The 22,281-nt window shown below is 37.0% G+C and overlaps 3 protein-coding genes across 3 annotated transcripts; 1 reads left to right on the top strand and 2 right to left on the bottom strand.

Annotated features, from left to right (window-relative positions):
* Window positions 1-2,349: 2,349 nt before the first annotated feature.
* On the bottom strand, window positions 2,350-14,007 carry LOC133519498 (uncharacterized). Its single transcript, XM_061853503.1, has 9 exons — window positions 13,841-14,007; window positions 13,401-13,709; window positions 13,004-13,286; window positions 5,647-5,880; window positions 5,036-5,197; window positions 4,302-4,365; window positions 3,340-3,406; window positions 2,947-3,255; window positions 2,350-2,716 (listed from the first exon to the last, which is right to left on the bottom strand). The coding sequence occupies exons 1-9, from the start codon at window positions 13,850-13,852 to the stop codon at window positions 2,453-2,455; spliced, it is 1,704 nt and encodes a 567-aa protein (XP_061709487.1). The 5' UTR covers window positions 13,853-14,007; the 3' UTR covers window positions 2,350-2,452.
* Window positions 4,657-5,964, top strand: LOC133519936 (cuticle protein 8-like). Its single transcript, XM_061854147.1, has 3 exons — window positions 4,657-4,961; window positions 5,046-5,327; window positions 5,600-5,964. Exons 1-3 carry the CDS (start codon window positions 4,950-4,952, stop codon window positions 5,882-5,884), a joined length of 579 nt encoding a protein of 192 aa, XP_061710131.1. The 5' UTR covers window positions 4,657-4,949; the 3' UTR covers window positions 5,885-5,964.
* A 3,546-nt stretch (window positions 14,008-17,553) lies between the features above and the next one.
* On the bottom strand, window positions 17,554-19,292 carry LOC133519943 (cuticle protein 8-like). Its single transcript, XM_061854155.1, has 3 exons — window positions 18,849-19,292; window positions 18,467-18,718; window positions 17,554-18,230 (listed from the first exon to the last, which is right to left on the bottom strand). The coding sequence occupies exons 1-3, from the start codon at window positions 18,858-18,860 to the stop codon at window positions 17,961-17,963; spliced, it is 534 nt and encodes a 177-aa protein (XP_061710139.1). The 5' UTR covers window positions 18,861-19,292; the 3' UTR covers window positions 17,554-17,960.
* Window positions 19,293-22,281: the final 2,989 nt, after the last annotated feature.

Raw genomic sequence — 22,281 nt, 5'->3', positions numbered from 1 at the left:
TAGAACAGGTGAACACGTGATGCTTTCTATTGAAAACGAAGTGTTAGATGCCCCGGCCTCTAGGTTATACGTTTGTAGTCCTTCCAAGCTTACTCTACGTTGACTTGGATAAAACAAAGAGCCACGCTCTTACATACGGCGCCCTTTACACTATAAGGTTTGTTCACTTTCTCATGTGGGAGGAACATTATAAATGTCGTAGTTTTATATAAAAAATTGACGAAGAAGTGTCATCATTAACACTACTACCCGGATATTACGTCCGTAAGAATGTCGTCAAATCTGGGGGCTTGCTAAATAAAGAAAGCAGTAGTGCAGTCAGTAGGAACTAACATTATTTCTAACATTGAGTTATTTATTTTGCTGCGATCACCAAAAAACTACTAGTGCGTATTCTTTTATTTTATTTGATGTACCTAAAATACAAAATATGTTACAAAAAGAAAATAGATGGAAAGACGTATTTTTCTAACTTGATTGTCACAAGACGTAATTACAATATACGTATGTATATGTGATATGACTTATGTTGGTTATGTTGGGAATCGTGGGCGTATCATCATTAGAGAAATTAGGTACATTCGATACTTTAATCGTGGATGATGAGGGCATTCAATCAAATACGATATCCAACTTTCTTTACTGGACAAGACTTACACTTAGATTTACAAATAATGGAGCAAGATCGTGATCCGGGCACTGCCACCGACGTCACCTTCTCCCGTTTCTTCTCTTCTGGAGATTTGACTGACTGCATTTTATTGTCCCCGATGTCATCACTCTTCTGTCTTGACAGCGCATTCTATAACGCGTTGGCGGCACTGCTTACGCTACTCAGGTGTTACTAATTAGGATACATCCTAGTTTGTTATATTTGTCAAAGGTGGCATCATTACCGAATCATTTGACGAAATCTCTCTCTCTCTCTCTCTCTCTTAGTCTCTTAAACGCATTAGATGGCATTGGACAAATTTGTATATGAATATCGACGTGTCAACAAAACATAATCAAACAGGCGTATCCACTTACCTACGTCTTTTCAACTTGGTTCGTGACTATGACCAAGAGTTCAAATATTTATATTAAAAGTCATCTGTTATTATAACCAAGCAGACAAGACATATAAATGACCATTATTATTAGGGGCAAGTGTTGTACCTGTGGAGTGTGGACAGTTTACATGTGAACACCATTGATAACTTCCCGTCAGAGAGAGAAATCCGTCTGATTTAAACAACAAAACATTACATAATGATTTATAACAGTAAATGGTTATAAATCATTTGGAAAAAGGCTTCCATTATCACAATGAACTCTTAAAATTTGAGTGTGATTGTAGTATAGCAAAAGCTTTGTGGCATTAATGCAGTCGGCAGTAATATCCCAGCCGGTAGCAGTATTGCAGCGCGATATTACTGCCTTACTGTTTCAAATGCCAAAATCGATGTCCCTGCCAGGATTTTTGACATTCGCGGCAGTAATATCGCAGTCAGCAGCAGTATTGAAGCGCGACATTACTGTTGCAAATGTCAAAATCGATTTCGCTGCCAGGATTTTTTAAATTTGTGGCAGTAATGGAGTCGGCAGCAGTATTTCAGCAGCTGCATTACTGTCACAAATGTCAAAAATCCTGGCAGCCACCAGAGACATGTCAAACGCAGCGACAATGTTTTTGACATTTGTAACGCACTTTTAGCGGCGTGACGAATCGCGGGGTAAGCCAGTCCTAATTTCGGGCATAACGGTTTAAATAAATAAGTTTTTGCTATTATATTTTAAATGTGCAAATGATCTATAAATAAATTTCTATAGGTACTTATTTACAAACAGTGAGGTACCTCACGAGCCGACTCTGTTCGGTATCGGGGCTATAGTGTCGGAAATCTATAACTAGGTACCATATCATAAAATATAAATAAGAATTTAAACTGAAATTTTATTAAAAAAACATAATTTTAAATCATAATAAAATGTAATTTTCTTTAATAATACAAGGAACTTAAAGTAAACGTAATATTTTACAATATTAACGTCATGCCTCATTTGGAGGAAAAATTATTCATTTAACTGGCAACATTTATAAATAATGGCGGCTGACGAAGGTTTGGATTTTTGTATTTACTATTACGTAAACTCGATACTTATGCGTGAAATGTAATAATCAGGCGATTAGTTTTTATGAAATGATGAGATATGACACCCATTCACCGCACAAACAGCCATATTCCCTGTATTTTTTAATTTACAACCGGGAGGTGTACACAAACCGTACGTGCTAATGGACTATTAAAATGATGATTTTTTTTACACCTAATTACCTCACTTGTTGGGAAAGAAATAATATGCATATTTAATTTTTGACACTTTTTATATTTTGCATGATATAAATAAATATTCAACAATTACCGCCAGTTTCTCTCAATCATCTTTGGTTACAAATTCACTAAATATATTAATGGTGGTAGTAGGCGGGAGCAGCGTAGACGGGCGCAGCCTTGATGACGGCGGGCGCATGCGTGGGGGCGGAGTTGTGCACCACCGCGTTGAAGCCGTTGTGGTCGTCAGCGGTGTACTCTACAGTGCGGATGGAGCCATCAGCCTCGTGGAAAGAGTAAGAGCCCTTCACGACATCTCCGTCGCGGGTCTCCTGCTGGGACTTGTTGTCGCCGGTGTGTCCGTCAGCCACGGAGTAAGTGTACTCGTATTTGGGGTGTGCCTGCAAACCAATGTTTGGTAAATATGATGCGACTAATGGCTCCTCTACATGATGGCCCAGCGTAGGCCAGTCCTAGGGACGCATTTATAAGTTAGAGGGAGCAAGTGATATTGCTATCTCATTTCACCGCATAGCTGCGTCCCTTGGACTGGCCTACGCTGGGCCATCGTGTAGAGGAGCCCTAACACAGGAAAGGTAAATTAAAGAATTTTATTTTCGCTATAACTTACGATTTCTTCCTCATGATGGGCTACTACTTTAGCGATAGGGGCAGAATAGTGGACGGCAGCAGGAGCAGCATGGTAGGCAATGGGGGCGGGAGCGGCGTGATAGGTCACGGGAGCGGGAGCGGCGTGGTAAGCGACGTGAGCGGGAGCGGCGTGGTAGGCGACGGGGGCAGCCACCAGCTTGTGGGCTACGGCCTGGGGCTGGTCGTGACGCACGATATTCTGCGAAGAGACGGCGGCGGCCGAGGAGTAGTGCGGCTCAACCAGAAGACCGGCCTGGGCTACAGCCGCGAAGGCGCAGAAAGCGACGATCTGGAAAACGAAGATATTATTTGAGTATATGTTGTATTGATTTATTTAATTAATTGCACTCTATTTATTCATTGGTGAACTCACTTTGGAAAACATGTTTGGTTTAGCTTCAATGTCTAAAGTCTGAATGATATCTGTGTCGTATTGAAATCTGATTTTATACTTACTCGCTATCTACTGTGCAAGCATTCCCAATCAGGTTGTAATGCGACCTTGCCTCCGGCCAGAGGCATGAGCTTACGTATTAGTTCATTCAAAAGTACGACATGACATCCTCCTTATATGTTGGTGATCAGTGAAATGGCTAAACAAATCGGCTAAGATCATGTCGGGCCATGCTGAATATTAATTTCCATAGTTGCATGTCTGTCACATTAGGCAGATTCGGCAGACCTAAATAAACTGTTTTGCGAAAATTATAAAAATTGCTTCATAACCGATTTCGTTCAAAAAAGTTTCATAAAATTTTAATTTCATTGAAATAAGGTTGGCTTTTGCGATTTTTTTTTATCCAAGGTTCAAAAATCTTGACCAAGACAGATTTCTTTCGACTACCTTATTAATTTACGTATACGGCAGGTAGTAACCCGTTGAAAGCTATTTTAATATGTCCCGTATGTCCGAGTCACACGGGAGTTTTATAGTTATACACATATACTGGGTGCTCTTGGGGTCGTGATCCCGAATATCAAAAATGTATTAAGATGAACATACTGAACAAGATTTCCCATATTTTTCCCGCTTTTGTGGTAAATCCCATGCGAAACCTTGTCCAGTATGACCATCTTAATACATTTTTGTCATTTGGGATCACGACTCCAAAATCATCCAGCATATTCATTTTTATATTTGTTATTGCCAAAGAGGATTGAAAGTATTTATATTTATTTAATTTATTTTAATTCATTAACTCGATAAGAAATACACAGCAATATTCATTTTACATATTTTTCTGCTCAACAGTTTGTTTACGAATGGTAGCACTCAACATTCTTCCTTAATCTACTGTGTAAGGTGTAGGTACCTACTAACAGCAACACACTTACCTGACCAGTACTTGGGCCTTATCTAATTGCAACAATGATCCAAACTGGTCAGAAAACCGTGACACTGATGGAACATTTATATCAGGGAACATACTCAAAATACAATCTTATATCTAGATCTTCTACCTATCTTAGTACTAGTACTATACTATTATAATAATATATATATATGTTTTTGTATTTACCATCGAATTATTTACCCAATTGTTTTCACAAATTTGTATTCAGTTTTGGCTGTTATAGTGTGTGCTCTTGTCTGTAGTCAAATCAGTTTTTGACACAATTTTATTTATCAAATCGGCCTCATGAAATTTTAAATTTGGGCTCGGGGCTTCTTTATTAATAGTGACTGTACAAAGAATAGTCGGCTATAAAATTATGAAGAAAAAAATCTGCTTGACAAAAACACTTATGCATAATTTCATTACTTACGTTTTACGCGTACGAATAGACAATAAGCGACTTTCAAATGTGTGGCTAATGAAAGCTGCTTATAAATTTGAACCTACACGCATATCACATTTGACCCGAAGCAAGGTTACGTTACGCTATGTTCTGCTTGATACATTTTACAACAAGTATAAAACTAGAATTCAGCTCTAGACAAGCATCATTTACCTATTAGTCGTAAAAGTAACACAATCAATCATGTTCTCCAAAGTAAGTTTAATCATAAACACTGAAATTATTACTAAATTAAAGCCTTAAATATGAAGTGATTAATAAATACTAACACTGTTCTAGATCGTAGCTTTGTGCGCCTTCGCAGCTGTAGCCCAGGCCGGTCTCCTGGTTGAGCCGCACTACTCCTCGGCCGCCGCCGTCTCCTCGCAGAGCATCGTGCGCCACGACCAGCCCCAGGACGTAGCCCACAAGTTGGTGGGTGCCCCCGTCGCCTACCAGGCCGCTCCCACTCACGTCGAATACCACGCCGCCCCGGCCCCGATCGCGTACCATGCTGCTCCAGCGGCCGTACATTACACCGCCCCCATCGCTAAGGTTATCGCCCACCGCGAAGAAGAAATCGTGAGTTCAACATAGCATACGTAAACTAAAATGCAAATCAGCATGATATGTCCATGTAGTTATATTGCATGTATATTGTCTCATTGTAACTATAAATACTATATGTATATATATAGCAAGTAAATAAAAACTACAGAAATTATAACAACTAAGAAATTATACAAATTATTCCGAAAAAACCGTTTCAAAAGTTCTGTCCACTTTTCTAAGTAACAGATGAAAGTAAGTAAATTATGTAACTTGTTGATATCTAATATACGAGTATATTACAGGCGTACCCAAAATACGAGTACACTTACTCCGTGGCTGACGGACACACCGGCGATAACAAGTCCCAGCAGGAGACCCGCGACGGAGATGTCGTGAAGGGCTCTTACTCCTTCCATGAGGCTGATGGCTCCATCCGCACCGTAGAGTACGCCGCTGATGACCAAAACGGCTTCAACGCGGTGGTGCACAACACCGCCCCCACGCACGCGCCTGCCGTCTTCAAGGCCGCTCCCGTCGTCGTCAAGGCTGCGTCCGTCTATACCGCTCCCGCCTACTACCACCACTAAGTTACACGTAAAAATGTATACCAAAGAGGAAAATTGGCAGCAGTTAGTTGTAGAATATTTATTTATTTCATGCAATGTAATAAAAGTGACAGAAAGTAAATAATTATGCACATTTTATTTTTTACAATAATTTAGGAAATTGTATGTTTTTTCAAATGATTAATTAAAAACGCTAGTGTCCGTGTCCTCAAGTCGTAACTTGAATAGATTTTGAATGTCCGTTTAAAAGAACACCCATAGACACAAGCTTCTCTTCTTAATAAATAAATAATAATAAGGTCGTTAATCCACTGGAAGACGGGCCGTGCGCTGGTGTGGGACGCTACCTGCGCCGATACGTTAGCAGCGTCCTACATTTCAGCGACCAGCAGAAACGCTGGGGCGGTGGCGGGCGCCCGAGATTTCTCTAAAACTAACCAAAACAGCTGTTTTGACACCAACCACAAGAAGTTTTTAGTGTCAAGACATTCGGTCCATGGGCAAAGATGCGTGTGGCCTCCACAAGTAGCTCAGGAAGCGGGCGAGGGAGGTAACAGGAGACCCTCGTGTCCGCGCAAATTAGACTTGCTATCGCAATACAGTGCAGGAATACTGCCTGCCTGATGGGATCTTGCCGAGAGGCCAGGGTTCAGAGGGTAGATGTTCGGTTAAATTGTTTTAGTTAAGTTTAGATTTAGTAGTTTTTTTTATAACAAGCCATGTAGTAATATATAAAACTTATTAGTATAAATTGTAATGTTTTGTTGGACACATGTATTATTAAAACGAATGATAACTGTACCATAGTCTCCTCAAATTGTAATGAATAAGTTAAATGTAGTTTAAATAAATAAATAAAATGTTATTTATTCAGGTATTAACCCATTAAATTACAATAAAGCAACAATACAATAAAATAAAATATACAATTAAAATTAAGACTATAGATATAGGTGCAGCGGGGAAACCTTGCTCATACAGTAGCAGGTTGTATACACTACTTTAACAATACTGTAACACAACACATTATGTATTACATAACACACATACACACACACATACATTGTGTTACATTGTGTTTAACATTATGTATTATTGTTAAAAGTATGGAATTTTAAAAACTGATATTGAATACTTGAATTACGTTGCTGTGCCTTTACAGGGCGTCACATATATTCTTGTCTCATAAATTGTGTCAACTACATATATAACTTGTCTTGTAACGTTGATTCTATAATAATGTGTATTAAGTAACTATATGCAACCCTATCAGTTTATTGCACTATTTGTCACATAACTTACACAAGTAGCCTACTACTTTGCTAACAAGATAGATCAAGACAGATCTATCGATATGTTGATCGGGATTTAGATACGTCTCACAACACGTTTTAGTTACATTTCTAAGTGTTTTGAAATAAGTAAGCTGTTAAATCAGTCCTAAACTGAGCAAGGATTGAAACGTTCAGTTAGATCTTGATTATTGCTCGACCGTTATTAGGATATTATCGCACTTGCAGTTCACATGTAATTTGCGAGCGATGCTGTTGTTAAACCCGATAATCGCCAAGTGTACGTATCTTCTTCACTGCATCCAATCTGCGTTTTGACCAGTCACAAAAAGCAAAGATTAAACCTAGGATATTTTTTGGATTTCTTAAATGTGTACCTAAATGTTAACGGCGTGGGAACTGAAAGAAGATATAATTGCCATAGGTGGACCCAATATTAACAAGTAGACTGACAAACAGACTAAAGTTCTCCTTAATGTGTGTAAATCATTGACATATATATCTAAGGACGGGCCTTACGGGCAATGAGAATGGGACCAGTACAGCGGTGTCACGTATACACGAATTTGAGCTAATCGTGCAGTCTAACGCCACAACGAGATTGGTTGATGATTTCGCATCATGCGCGCGATTGGTCACATCTAGTTGCGTTAGATTGCATGATTGGCTCGAATTCATGAGTGACACCACTGAACTAGGGCCATTCTTAGTGCCAGTAAGGCCTATCCTTAGAAATATATATGTCAATGGTGTAAATATCAACTTAACGTGGCAAATTTAATTTTTTTTTTTTTTTTTTTTTTTTAATTTATTTAGAAAACAAACAGCCTTTTACAAATATGTCTAGAGTAAATGGACTAAAAATAGGCCTAAAGTTTCCTACATTACTAAGAAAACTATTACATAGAAATGTAAATTACGCAATTATAAATTACCGGTTTAGTTGTGTACTACATGCAAGTAAGTTAAGAAAACATACAAAGGTATGAAAAATATGACTGGAACCAAATTGATCAATTTCTAGAAAACAAAATTTGCCGAACTTTGTTCTTGAATACGGACAAGCTATGAACAAAAATATCTATATCGTTAAGAGATTCATTATACAAATAACAAGTGCGCCTAAAGAAAGAGTTTTTAGCATACTGTGTGCCACAGGAGGAAATAGAAAATGTGGGTTTAGAACGTGAGTGGAAACGAGAGATTTTGAAGGAAACGCTATCTAATAAAAGGTTAGAATCTATGTGATTTCTAATAATTTTAAATAAAAATAAAACATCTAGATATGCTCTTCTTTTCTCCAATGGAGGGAGACTATGTCTAGCTGCTGACGAAAAATAATCACAGTTATAGCGGCCGGTTCTGTAATCAAGGGACTTACAAAAAAATTTCTGAATCCTTTCAAGTCGTGACTTATGAATGCCAAAATGTGGGCTCCAAACAACACTGCCAAACTCCAAAATACTACGGACGAAAGAGTAATACAAAACTTTTAACGTGAATGTACTTTTGAATGGTTTACTTAAACGCAAAATCATTCCTAATTTTTTATATGCTCTCGCCACAATATTATCTATGTGTTCAACAAAGGAGAGTTTAGCATCCAGAGTAATCCCTAAATCTCGGATCGACGACACCCTTGAGACACTGCTACCAGCTAAATTATAATCGAAAGTTATAGGATTATGTTTACGGGAAAATGTGATAGTGTAGCATTTCTCAGCGTTTATAATTAAGTGATTTCGCTGACAATAGTCCTCAAATTGTGACAAATCGGATTGTAACGCAACACAATCATCATAATTCCGAATAGTCTTATATATTTTTGTGTCGTCTGCATAAAGTATGTGGGATGAAGACTGAAAGATAGTATCAATATCATTTACATATAAGACAAATAGAAAAGGCCCCAGGTGAGAGCCCTGGGGAACCCCTGAGGGAACGGGTAGAAACTTCGACCTATAGCCCTTGAGTGCAACCGCCTGACTTCTATTACTAATGTAAGACTTTAACCACCTAAAGAGGTCACCGTGTATACCGATCCTGAAAAGCTTCTGAAGTAAAATTGAATGATCTATTTTATCGAAGCATTTAGAGAAATCGGTATACACGGCGTCCACTTGATAACCGGCATCCAAAGCATTAATAATATGGTCGGTATAGGTGACTAGGTTAGTGTCGACGCTTCTACCTTTGAAAAAACCATGTTGATGCACAGAGATGTGTCGAGAGACCACAGCAGTCATTTCATTCGTTACAATTTTTTCGAAAACCTTAGCGAATACGCAAAGTTTCGAAATTGGTCGATAAAGCTTAATATTATGTTTATCACCGCCTTTGTGCACCGGTGTAATGATAGCCTGCTTCCAGACGCTAGGGACAATACCTTCACTGAGAGACTTTCTGAAAAGTTTAGCCAAGGGAGCCGCCAGCTCAACGTAAAGTTTAGAAACTAATAATGGATGAATGTTATCAAAACCTGCACCCTTATTAACACATAAGTTTTTTAAATGCTTGTATACTAAATCATCAGTAATATTAATACTAGAAATATCTCCAGAAGGGGACGAAGGCTTAATATTTGTTAATTGATGCAACGATTTCCGGATTAAAGTTCGCTCTTCTGCAGCACACAATTTATGACACTAAGTGACGTAAGTCAGGCCGGTTGTTCATGACTAATCGATAAGCAGACGTAACATACTCTTTACTCACAGATACTCACAGCATCGTTTAGATAGCGTATCTGATGACACATCCTTTCATTCATCTAAAACGCACACACCTTTAATTTAACTTTGCAGCTTATTACAGATGTGGAGTAATTACATGTCTATTTTAAAATTTCGTAGCTCAAAAAGTCATTCTTAATACAAATCCACGTAGGCTATATGTTTTTCACTTATCCCACCAGGACGCCCGACGCCTGCGCTGCGTAGTGCCCGGTGATGTGCTGCAAAGTATATCTCTGAACCAATGTGAATTTATGTACGGGTATTATAATTAATTACTCGACCTTTAAACAATTGCAATGTTATATGTATTTATAATTTTGAAAGATCAGGTTAGTTAGGGTAAGATAAACTATGGGACAAGAGAAGGACTTGCAGCGAAAATAATCAGTTAGAGATACCTAAATATATTAAAAACTAAATTACAAAACTAATGATAATACTAATGCATAAACAAAATTAACTTAAAAATACTTAACCTTAACCTAAAAAAAAAACCGTATGAGGAAAGTCCTTCTACGTAGAAGGACTTTCCTCATACGGTTTTTTTTGTCCCAAGTAAACTTAAACAATTTTTGTCCAACTGTCTGAAGTGGATCAATGTCTTCTTAGGTACTGCAGATTAAGTACTTTAAGTAGTTATTATTTATAACATAATGGCCAATCTGACTTCTATCGCGCGAATATAAAACCTGAAGCGTGAACTTTGTACGAGATACTTTCAAATTCACCACTAGCATTTCAGTGACTAAACGCATCGTGAGATAACCTGTGTACCTACTAACCTAAGAGACGGCCATGCAGTAACCTTCAACGGTCGTATTTCGTAACGAAATATGTTTTATTTGAAAGACAATGCTTAATGAGTGTAATCTCTGGGTTGTCTACCGATACCTTGACAAGGATAAGTTTAATTTGAGCTTAAAGGTGGCAATTTCGGTCAAAATTGGAACCATTATTTTTCTGAAAATTTTAGTATCAAACAGGAGAAGAATGCTTAAGACTAAGTAAATAAGCAAGTATTTTGTCAAAAAAATATTTTTTTACACAAACATGAATCCATGAATGTTCTTTTCTTTCAATAGTCAGTCAACTCATACTAATCGAGACTATTCCATCAAATCCAAAGACATTGAAGTTGCGTTGTTTTATCACAGAGTTCCTATAGCTATCTCCGATCGCGTGCGAAAACGCAACTCATGCTAGCGAGATTGTCTCCATCATTAGATCAGCTCGATGTTACCATAATATTATATTGTCACTCAACTTACATAGGTATTTGAAGTTTCAGCTCAATCGAGTACTGGGAAGTGGGTCTAATTTAGGTTGCAATATTTGTTTACAAATATACAAACAACGGGACAGATGATCCTAAATAAAAACTTGCAATAACTCAAAGCCATAACATTAACGACAAAAAAAAAAACAGTTATAGGATCCCACGTTTCTATGCAGATTCGAGCTTTTCGAAGCCTTAGGTCGACGCTACCCATACCATTACCAGGTTGTGACTAGGAGACGCATTGTGATTGTTATAACATGTTATTAATTGGATCTGTATTTGTTGTGGATGATATGAACTGTTACTACCAAAAGTAAAGCTTCAGGTCGAAGAAAGGACACTTTTGACACTGGCAAATCGTATCTATCACAAATCCAAATACAAATTTATAGCCTGTTATTACAATAAGAATACGCCTTCAAGTAACCTTATTAACCCTTTCTGTACGGGTGACAACCAGAGTTGCCAATTAGGTATCGTCACTGTAGTACGGGTGTCAACTATAGTTGATCGAAACAAGGACGAAGTTTGAAATTTTTTTTCAACCAACTTTGACCTTATATGTTGGTAATAACGATGATATTTAGTAGTAGCATTAGTATAGATTCAAAGAAAAAAATGGTAAAACATTCTGGTAGATGGCGTTAAAACAAATATTTATTTAAAAATCCCGCATTTTTTCTGTCAACGGGGGTTGACACCCGTACTCCACGAGTGCAGAAAAAGTAACTCAATATGGCGGCAAATAGTGTTGTTTTATATTTCATCGAGTTTTAGTAGTTAGGCTAGTTGCAAGTGTTATAGTTGTAAATTTCGTGATTTATAAAATAATTATAAAAAAAGTTAAAAATTGGATTATATTACAGCGTATGGTAATAAATAATAATAATATGTTCTTAAGATTAAAATAGTAATGATCTCTGCTACACTTTTTTATTTTTACCCTTGAGCAGTACAGATAAATATCGACAACTGTATCGATAGGTGCACATCACTATTTTATTCAAATGGCAGTCGTGTTTTTATGTTGCGTGAAAACGGTTGATATTTTTGCATTTTGTTAATAATTATTATCATTTCAAGGCCTTGTTCTATTCAAAATATCATAAACTAATATTTACAAAACTAACAATAGTTAAAATCGCTTGTAGTAACTTACATTTATACTTTTTTTAGTGAGAGATATTACGCGTGAAATATAAAGTACTAGTGATTATAAGTGCAATAAGTGAGTAGTTATCAAAAGTGCATAATGTTTTTAATGTGTGTACAAAATTTCAACCGCACAACTGTTATATTTCAGAAAATACACGTAAGTGAAAATATGTCTAACCGCCGACTCTCGCAAAGACATGCCCGTATTGAGGCGGTGCTAGGCGTTCCAAGTCCCCGTACAGAAAGGGTTAATAGTTATAATATCATAACATAACCACAAATTAAATCCCTAAATTATCTACATTTTAATGTATTTAAATTAAAGTACGGTTGAAATTTACTAAATTTTTTGTCATCTTCATTTTTGCCAGGAATTCGATATGCTGCATATCTACTAATAAGTATGATTGGAAGTAGATGAATATATCTACTTCCAATCATGTTGCATATCATATGCAACATGATTGGAAGTAGATAAATAAAGCAATAGTAAGATGTCCTTAGGTTTAAAGCAGGAATTTTGAATTTTACAGAATATTGTTGGAAAACGAAATAAAATGACATGCAAATTTAATTTTTGACACTTTTCATGTATTGCACAAAATAAATAAATATTCAACAAGCACTCCTGCTTCAACTCTGGTATGTCTTCTTTGGTATCAAATTTACTGTGTAGCTTAGTGGTGGTAGTAAGTGGGAGCGGCGTAGACGGGCGCAGTTTTGACGAGGACGGGAGCGGCCTTGAGGACAGTAGGCGCGTGCGTAGGGGCGGTGTTGTGCACCACCGCGTTGAAGCCGTTGTGGTCGTCAGCGGTGTACTCCACGGTGCGGATGGAGCCGTCAGCCTCGTGGAAAGAGTAAGAGCCCTTCACGACATCTCCGTCGCGGGTCTCCTGCTGGGACTTGTTGTCGCCGGTGTGTCCGTCAGCCACGGAGTAAGTGTACTCGTATTTGGGGTGTGCCTGCAAACCAATGTTTGGTAAATATGATGCGACTAACACAGGAATAAAATAAAATTTTAATGTTGAGAAATGACAGGGACATAATTAGTTAGATTTGATCTTCAGGCAACTTACAATTTCTTCCTCGTGGTGAGCAACAACTTTAGCGACGGGGGCGGCGTAGTGGACAGTAGCAGGAGCAGCATGGTAGGCGATGGGGGCGGAAGCAGCGTGGTAGCTCACGGGAGCGGGAGCGGCGTGGTAGGCAACGTGAGCGGGAGCGGCGTGGTAGGCGACGGGGGCAGCCACCAGCTTGTGGGCTACGGCCTGGGGCTGGTCGTGGCGCACAATGCTCTGCGAGGAGACGGCGGCGGCCGAGGAGTAGTGCGGCTCAACCAGGAGGCCGGCCTGGGCTACAGCCGCAAATGCGCATAGGGCTACGATCTGTGTATGATAAATAAAATCAGTAAGTTCACATTTTGTTACTACTATAATAAATACTAGCACTTATGCCCATGGGCATAAGTACCATACCTACTCAAGAATAACTTGAGTAGGTACTTTATTATACTTACTTTGGAGAACATATTGATTTTGATACGTTCAAATTGTAAATGACAAAGTGCAAGCAGTGAGTACTTGTTTTATACTTACAAACTGTTGAAGGTGTCTTGGTATTCTAGAGTGGAGTAAGTAGTAAGACAAGTTTTTGGCACAGCCGACCTTGCCGCGGGCGACATCTCACATAGGTACGGTGTTACTGCTCTAGATACAAATCATGTTTTAATGAAGAGCGGTTAGTGGTTTATAGTTCGTGTCATCCACGATGACGCGCAGAGATTTGTCAAATCTCACCTTTAATAACATAATAATAAGAGTCAAGGCACCCATCTTTGTGAATGACACGATGACACTTATACAAACTTTTAACTTAGCATAATACAATTGATAAAGAATAAAGAACCATGCCCCGATTTGGGCCATATGGCGTGCAGCGATAATTTATATACCAGTGTTTTACTTCAGAGGAGTATATGTTCAGAAAAATATATTTAGTGCCGTTCAGCGAATGCGCCTCATTTTACAGGATGTTGAAAAATAATAATTATTTTTCAGCATCCTCTTCATCTGGATTATCAAATCTTATGCATATATTTTCTAGATCTTCTGATAGTGGATTTATTTGTACATTATGATGTTTTGCATACCAAGAACAAAAACCAGATTATAGTAATTACGTGAACACAGGTTCGCGTACCATTTTTACACCTACAATAGTAACCTTTTATTGAATCTTTACCCGCTAAGCTTTTTCTGCAAACACATAAACATAATATTTCGTTAATTGATATTTTGACACCCGAAAATGCATTGACATTGTATATTGAATGCTCTTGATATGTCAAGTCTGATAAGATCTTTTGTTTCTGCCGAACTTTCTTCAATAGATTGTATTTCAATATTATCGTTATTTTTGGACTGTCTATTTCGAATAAATCTCTGCCAACGACTGCTACTGGATGGAAGCTTTTTAAAATATTCATAGGCTTCTTCATTTATTTCAGAACAAGAAAGTGTATATGTTCGCGAACGTTTTCTATTTCTCATAAGATTTACTCCACAAGAAATACAAATAAGTTTTTTGCTAAGGTCAGTAGTCCTTTCGGGGTGTCCCCACACCAGAAGCTGACCGCTTCCTGATGGATCCGCCGCTTGCATCTCTTCCCCGGCAGGGTGGACTCCAGAGGCATCACAACGCATCGAATCTTTTAATCTTCTTGCCATAACGGCGTAATTTGCATCTAGGGGCTTAGCCGGTCAAAATCGAACTTCTGACCGTTACCACCGTCACCACGAGGAAGTGCCCTGGGTGCAAGAAGACTTGAGGTGCTTTAATGATAGGTACAGAAAATATATTTTTTTAATATAACAAAAATTTTGGTGTCTCAGAGTCATACAATTGAATCTCCTTTAAAACCTCACGCATTCAACGCAAGGATAAAAAGACACTAGATTTGTATTGTATTTTATTAAACTAATTTATATACTATAAAGCCCAAAACGACCTTTAAAAGGGGCACAGTTTTTAGTTTAACGGATATATCGTGATTTAAGTATTACATACAAACTAAAATTCAACATTATTTATTTTACAAGGGGGCAAAGTTTTTGTTAAACAGCTCGTACTAATATTGATACCCGAGCAATCGAAAGATTCCAAAATTGAGTTCGAGAAGTGGAATCTTGAGCGTTGCGAGGGTTTCAAGAAACGAGGGTTAAACAAACTTTGCCTCCGAGTGAAACATAAATGTTTTCACCACACCAACGCGAGGAAAATACTTAGTATCAAATAACAAAAAAATCTAACTGAATCAAATCCAAATGAACGTAATAAAAAAACCGGCCAAGTGCGAGTGGGACTCGCGCACGAAGGGTTCCGTACCATTATCTAAAAAAAACGGCAAAAAAATAGTTTGTAGGTGTTATAAGGTCATACTAAGAAATAGTCTCATTTCTTTAAGATTCGTACTTCATATTATAAAATAGATAATTGACTGACACAGCAACTTGTTAAAGTAATTCTCTAATTCATATATCTCATTAGCTCCTGCGGCACTTTGGCACTTTGACATAAGGCAAGGTCAAATAGTGTGTACTATCAGTTCAAAGCATGTTTCTATAAATCTTATACCTTTAACCGAGCAATTCTTGTATATATATATATATATTTCTGTGATCTCGGAAACTGCTCTAACGATTTCGCTGAAATTTGGTATATGGGGGTTTTTGGGGGTATACAATCGATCTAGATTAGTCTTATGTTTGGGAAAACGCGTGTTTGCGAGTTTTCATGCGTTTTTCTTTCGACGCAGAATATGGTCGCTAATTTCGTGTTGCCGGCCACTGTCCGTCTGGTCCAGCGGGTTAAGACGCGGACGGCTAGAAACGAGTGTTACGGGTTCGAATCTCACCCGGTGACTAACGTTTTTTTTTTATATGTTCAAGTTTATATATAATTTTTTAATGTTCATTGTTTTAGAGAAGTTTAATTTAGTAAAAAAATTTAGTTAATGTTTGAGATAACAATATATATTTCTCATAAATATGTCTAACATTTACCTATACTGATTACGCGAATAAGATTTATGCTTTCGTGTTTTTATTTTATTGAGACTTATGAAGCAATAGTGTAAAACGAAAAAAATACCGATACAAATTTTAAATACAGTTTCTAGGGTAGTTTTTGTGACACCATCTCTCGGATAATGACATAAAAACTAACTACTATGCCTCACGCAATGCGTATTGACCTAAATTGAACCATAGCTCACGAGCTATGTAATAAGAGAAATTGACAATAGATGGCGTTACTTTGTGACAAAGTGCTGTAAGGTTGAGATTAGGAATATCGGAAAAAACTATCAAATTAATGTGGATAACATCACAAGTAAGTAGCTAAAGCACTTTTCTTATGGAAATCAGAAACAACGAAGGTAGCACAAACACCCAGACCTGAGACAATGTTGAAAAGCGACATCTTGAAAACCTATCAGATAATATCTATGGTATGTTTAGCTGTGATAGTCTTACGGCACTTCTCTGACCCGAGCGTATTGTGTGACTTTAGTGGCCCAATTTTTTTTGTTATATTTTGAATATTTGACCTAAAGGACCTAAATATAAAAAAGTAAGGAAAGCCTTCATGTGATCATATCAGTTTTTAGGATCACTGAAATCGAACACCTGATCTACACAGAAATCGATTGTAAATAATAATAATTGTCAGTTCACATTTTACCTTGAAAACCTATCAGAAATATCTATGGTATGTTTAGCTGTGATAGTCTTAGGGCACTTCTCCGCCCGAGCGTATTGTGTGACTTTGGTGGCACAATTTTTTTTATTATATTTTAATATTTCACCTTTCATTCTGAAAAAGGACCTAAATAAAATAAAAATCAGGAAAGCCTTCATGTGATCATATCAGTTTTTAGGATCACTGAAATCAAACACCTGATCTACACAGAAATCGATTGTAAATATAATAATTGTCAGTTCTCATTTTACTTTTTAAGTTTATGTAGATTATCACCTAAACACCACCATATTACAATAAATAATTATAACGGAGCAAAGCTCGGTCGCCCAGGTACTAAGTATAAAACGCTCTAGCACAATAATCAAGTTATCATTCATTTTTCATACACTACGGAGAAAATAGCAAAATGTTCTCAAAAGTAAGTATATAGGCTTGTTATATGTAAATAAAAATAATAAAAGGGCCTGCTTCAATTTCAAAAATATCATCTTTATTTGATATTAAGTAGCACAAACATCATCTTACTCGAGCTCATATGTATACATAGGTGCAAGGGAGACTAAAATTAATCAATTACTGACCAATTATTATAATGATTATGTTGATACGCCTTTTAGTTTTCTAATTTCAAAGCAATTTCACCAATCGGTTTTCGAAATCCAACTAAAATGAAACGGTATAACGAAATTCCGGTAGAGTTTTATACCTTTATTTTTCGGTTATGCAGTCCCTGATGAAATTAAACATTATTTATTGTATGTAGTTTTTGGGGTAAGTATTAGAAGGGGTTTTGGTTTAAAAATAATTTTATTCATTTATCATTCGCAAGTATCTATATTAACAATAAATAACAATTCCTACATCAAAATAACAATTTAGTGGTGGTAGTAGACGGGCGCAGCCTTCACGAGGACGGGAGCGGCCTTGAGGACGGCGGGCGCGTGCGTGGGGGCGGTGTTGTGCACCACCGCGTTGAAGCCGTTGTGGTCGTCAGCGGTGTACTCCACGGTGCGGATGGAGCCGTCAGCCTCGTGGAAAGAGTAAGAGCCCTTCACGACATCTCCGTCGCGGGTCTCCTGCTGGGACTTGTTGTCGCCGGTGTGTCCGTCAGCCACAGAATAAGTGTACTCGTATTTGGGGTACGCCTGTAGTAGATACAACATATCAGTAACGTACATTATTTACACACTTATAGTATCTTAACAATTGTAATTCGGAAAAATGTATAAAATAATGTAGAAGATTTCAGAATCGTTTATTGATTGTTTCTGAAGTTTTTATTTACTTGCTATATATACAGTAAGGCAAAAGATATTTAACATACCTACATGAACATATCATGATAAGATATATTTTATGGACTGCAATGTTCAAAACTCACGATTTCTTCCTCGTGGTGAGCTACGACCTTAGCGATGGGGGCGGCGTAGTGGGTGGCGGGAGCAGCGTGGTAGGCAACGGGAGCGACGACAGCCAGCTTGGCGACGGGAGCGGCGATCAATTTGGAGGAGTGATGGGGCTGCTCATCGTGACGCACGATGCTTTGGGATGAGACGGCTTCGGCATGTGAGTAGTGGGGCTCAGGCAAGAGACCAGCCTGGCAAACCGCCACGAATGCGCACAGAGCCACTAACTGCAATTAAAACAATAAAATAAGATTCTTCTGCATTGACAGAGATAGAATTTCGTATAAATTAATTTAGGAACATTATTATTCATATATATAACAGAACGTAGTCACAGGTAAGTAAGTACCGACTTACTTTGGAGAACATTTTGCTAGCTTTCTCTGTCGTGTTTGAACAGTAAATGAATAATTTCAGATTGTACTTGCCTATTTTATAGTAAATGGATAAAAGTAACCCGTGTAGTTAGTAAGTGACATGCGTAAGTAGAAGTTGACTAATCGACCTTGCCCCGGGTTAGCTCTGTCTGTCGTATGTCCAACAAATATTATAAGAATATTGATATCATTAAACAATACTGGAAGCATATAAAATCTGAGTAATCACAGTAATAATGTTACTGATACAAACTAAACGATGAAAAACCGTAGGATACTGAAGCCGTAATTACAAAAATATGATATTCGAGAAATCACGAATTAGTTAGATACAACTCGACTGTTTTAAGCATGACCCTAACGTCATAAAGTTTAGAAATTTGTAAATGGGGGAATAACTTATGTCCCCTTTAATGTTTTTTTTTTTATACCGACCTACAGCTTCGGAACACTTAATTACTCGTATACGTGGTCCGACAAGCACATGTCAATTTTTTTTACGACAGCAGCTGGAACAAGGGTAATTTGTGCTTAAAAACAGTGAGACAAAATAACATTCAAGTGACCTTTATATTCGCATGTCATTCCAACGTGCGGGGCCTATTACAAGTTCGGAATATTTGGATTCTATTGTCTTTGTCCCTTTCAGGTCATTAGCAAAAAGAAAGAGACAAAAATAAGTGCATACGTTATGCAACGGTATATTGACAATTGATATTAGACCCCCGAAATAAGTCAGACTGTATCGTTCCAAAACACCCTAGGAGTCCTCAATCGTAATAATTAATTAATGAAATAAAAGTTTAAAATTTAATTAAAACACCATATTTTACGTATTTTATTATACAATCAAAACAATGAATTTAAAAAAATACGCAATTGTTACGCAAAACAAATAATTCTACTCTTAACGATCTCGACTATAGTTGACAAATAGTTGTATCCGCAATTCGGACCGTATCTTACAAAGTTTTTTTTACAAAAAAAAAGTGGTCGATTGAACTGTCAATTGATGTTCGTTACTACCTCATTATTTCCTTAGGTATTATTTAATTGAATTTTCTTTCGTTTCGTTTTATTGCGGTAGTTAAACATAATTGTTAGAATCATTGATGTAAGTATTCAATGGTTAGAATACCTTAAGAAAACATGAGTGAAATAGTGATGAAGACGGATTACATTTTTTGAGGTTGTATTTTTAACTTTCAAATATGTTCACACTGCTGTCGTGAAATTTTTTGTGTACTACACGAGATCAAAGTTATTTACATCTCGTCCGCTCTTGAGTTCCTTACTGTAGTAAGTTATCAATTATAGAATCTTTCGCTTGCACGAGACTCAAAATAAGCACTCGAAGAAATATCAAACTTTGCTCCCTTGCTCTCTCAATAGCAATAAAAAGTCTGCGTAAAACGATTTATAGGTAAGTACTTAATCTGACAAATGTTTATTTACCTCAACAGCTTGAAAAAGGGTACTTAGCTAGTAAAAACAGTAAGTAGATTGCGCGGCGAACGTGAGACAAACTTCAGATGGCATTTCAACCTGGGGGCCTCCCTAATATAAATTAGATATACTTATTCGTTATAATTATTTGATTTAATATATTTATTTATTTACGCATTTAAATGTTAACCGGACAAGTGCGAGTCGGACTCGCCCACCGAGGGTTCCGTACCAAAATGGAACAAAAGGTGCGAATCTGTCCGTCCGTCCGTCTGTCACATCGCTAAATATCTCGAGAACCACTTAAGCTATCGATTTGAAATTTGGAATAGTTATGAACAATGCTAACCCAGACACATTGAAAGTATTATTATTTTTTTCTTTTTTATTAATCATGGAAAATGCCCAATATGAAGAGGGGGCAAAATTTCAAATTCTAGTGACTAGGTCAAAAGGGGTATCCTTTGAAAGAGCTCCAATTGTACATTCCAAAACATTTTTTCTTCTTTTTTCATAAAGAAAATAATTTTATTTATAAAGGAAAATGTGAAAAAATAATTACCGTTCCCCCCCTTTATCTTCGAAGTTTACCGACGAAAAATTAATAATTTTTCACATAATATTAACATTAATATAAAATTTACAGGAAAAATATAATCAGACCTCTACCTTAGTATATTATTTTTAATCAACAAAAAGCCTTTCTGAATTCAGTTTGCAATTTAGCTTATTTTACGTGTGTTTATTACACCTGGAATTTCTATGATATTACAGTAAATACACCTTTTTCCAAATAAAAGATCAATTTTTGAAATCGAATAGAATAGAAGAAGCTTTATTCAAAAAAGCTTAATTTAAACTTAACTAATAACACTGACATAGTATCATTATAAAGCGTCACTGAAATGGTCTCCACTCAGCTTCATGTCAAGGAACCTTTGGGGACCCCGACGCTGGTCTTCCGTGGAAACCCTTTCGAGAGAGCGCAACTACAAGCTATACAAATTAAATATAATTGTATGTAAATTTATTTGCAAGAGAGTTAAATTATTAAAACTATATACCCACAATAAAACTGTAACAACTATTGGTCTGTACAGTAACAGTCATACTTGACTTACTAATAAAATTAATAAAATTAGTTCCACAAAGAAAGCAACATATAAGTACACAAAAGAATTAGCCCAGACTTCTAATTAGGGTTTTTCTGTCCTTTTTAAAATGTATTTTTTTTAATTTACTTTAAACGAATTCACTGGAATCGGTTCGCATGATAGAGAATTATCCTCGAAAAACCAACATACGTGCATTACATCGCGCAAATTAGTTAGACATAGATGGCGCTGTACACAAATATACGTAGTATAGGTACTTCTGTTCAAAAGTCTTTCGCCTTTATAGTTACACGAGATAATGCAAAGTTTGTACGGAACCCTCGGTGTTTACCCGTTTTTTTAGTATTTGTTGTTATAGCGGCAACAGAAATACATCATGTAAAAACTTGAACTGTCTAACTATCACGGTTCATGAGATATAGCCTGGTGACAGACGGACAGATGGACGGACGGACGGTAGCGGAGTCTTAGTAATAGGGTCTCGTTTTACCCTTTGGGTACGAAACCCTAAAAACCGTGTACCGTAAAAATGCAAAAGTAATTCTTTACAACAATATACTTTTATCGATGTATAACCTAGTAGGTAGTCAAATATCTATATTACACCCGAACTTTATTTTAATTCTCGAATCAAACTGTCAAATTGAAGTTTGTTGTTTTATTTATATATTATTTTCTTTGGAAATTCTTTCATTTTGTTTTTATGTGGTACTTTAATGAAAGTTTTGGCATTAAGTCCACCTTTTGTACCAAATTTTTCTTTTGTGAGATGAAAAAGGCTTAAATTTCTTTCAGGTTGTATTTTTCCTTCTTATTCACTGTTGAGATGAAAAGATGCAGATACAGCAGATG

The sequence above is a fragment of the Cydia pomonella genome, chromosome 7, assembly GCF_033807575.1.
Source record: "Cydia pomonella isolate Wapato2018A chromosome 7, ilCydPomo1, whole genome shotgun sequence".
In the NCBI taxonomy this organism is placed as follows: domain Eukaryota; kingdom Metazoa; phylum Arthropoda; class Insecta; order Lepidoptera; family Tortricidae; genus Cydia; species Cydia pomonella.
The sequence above is the reverse complement of the archived record's forward strand: the minus strand, read 5'-3'. Positions and strand labels throughout refer to the sequence as shown.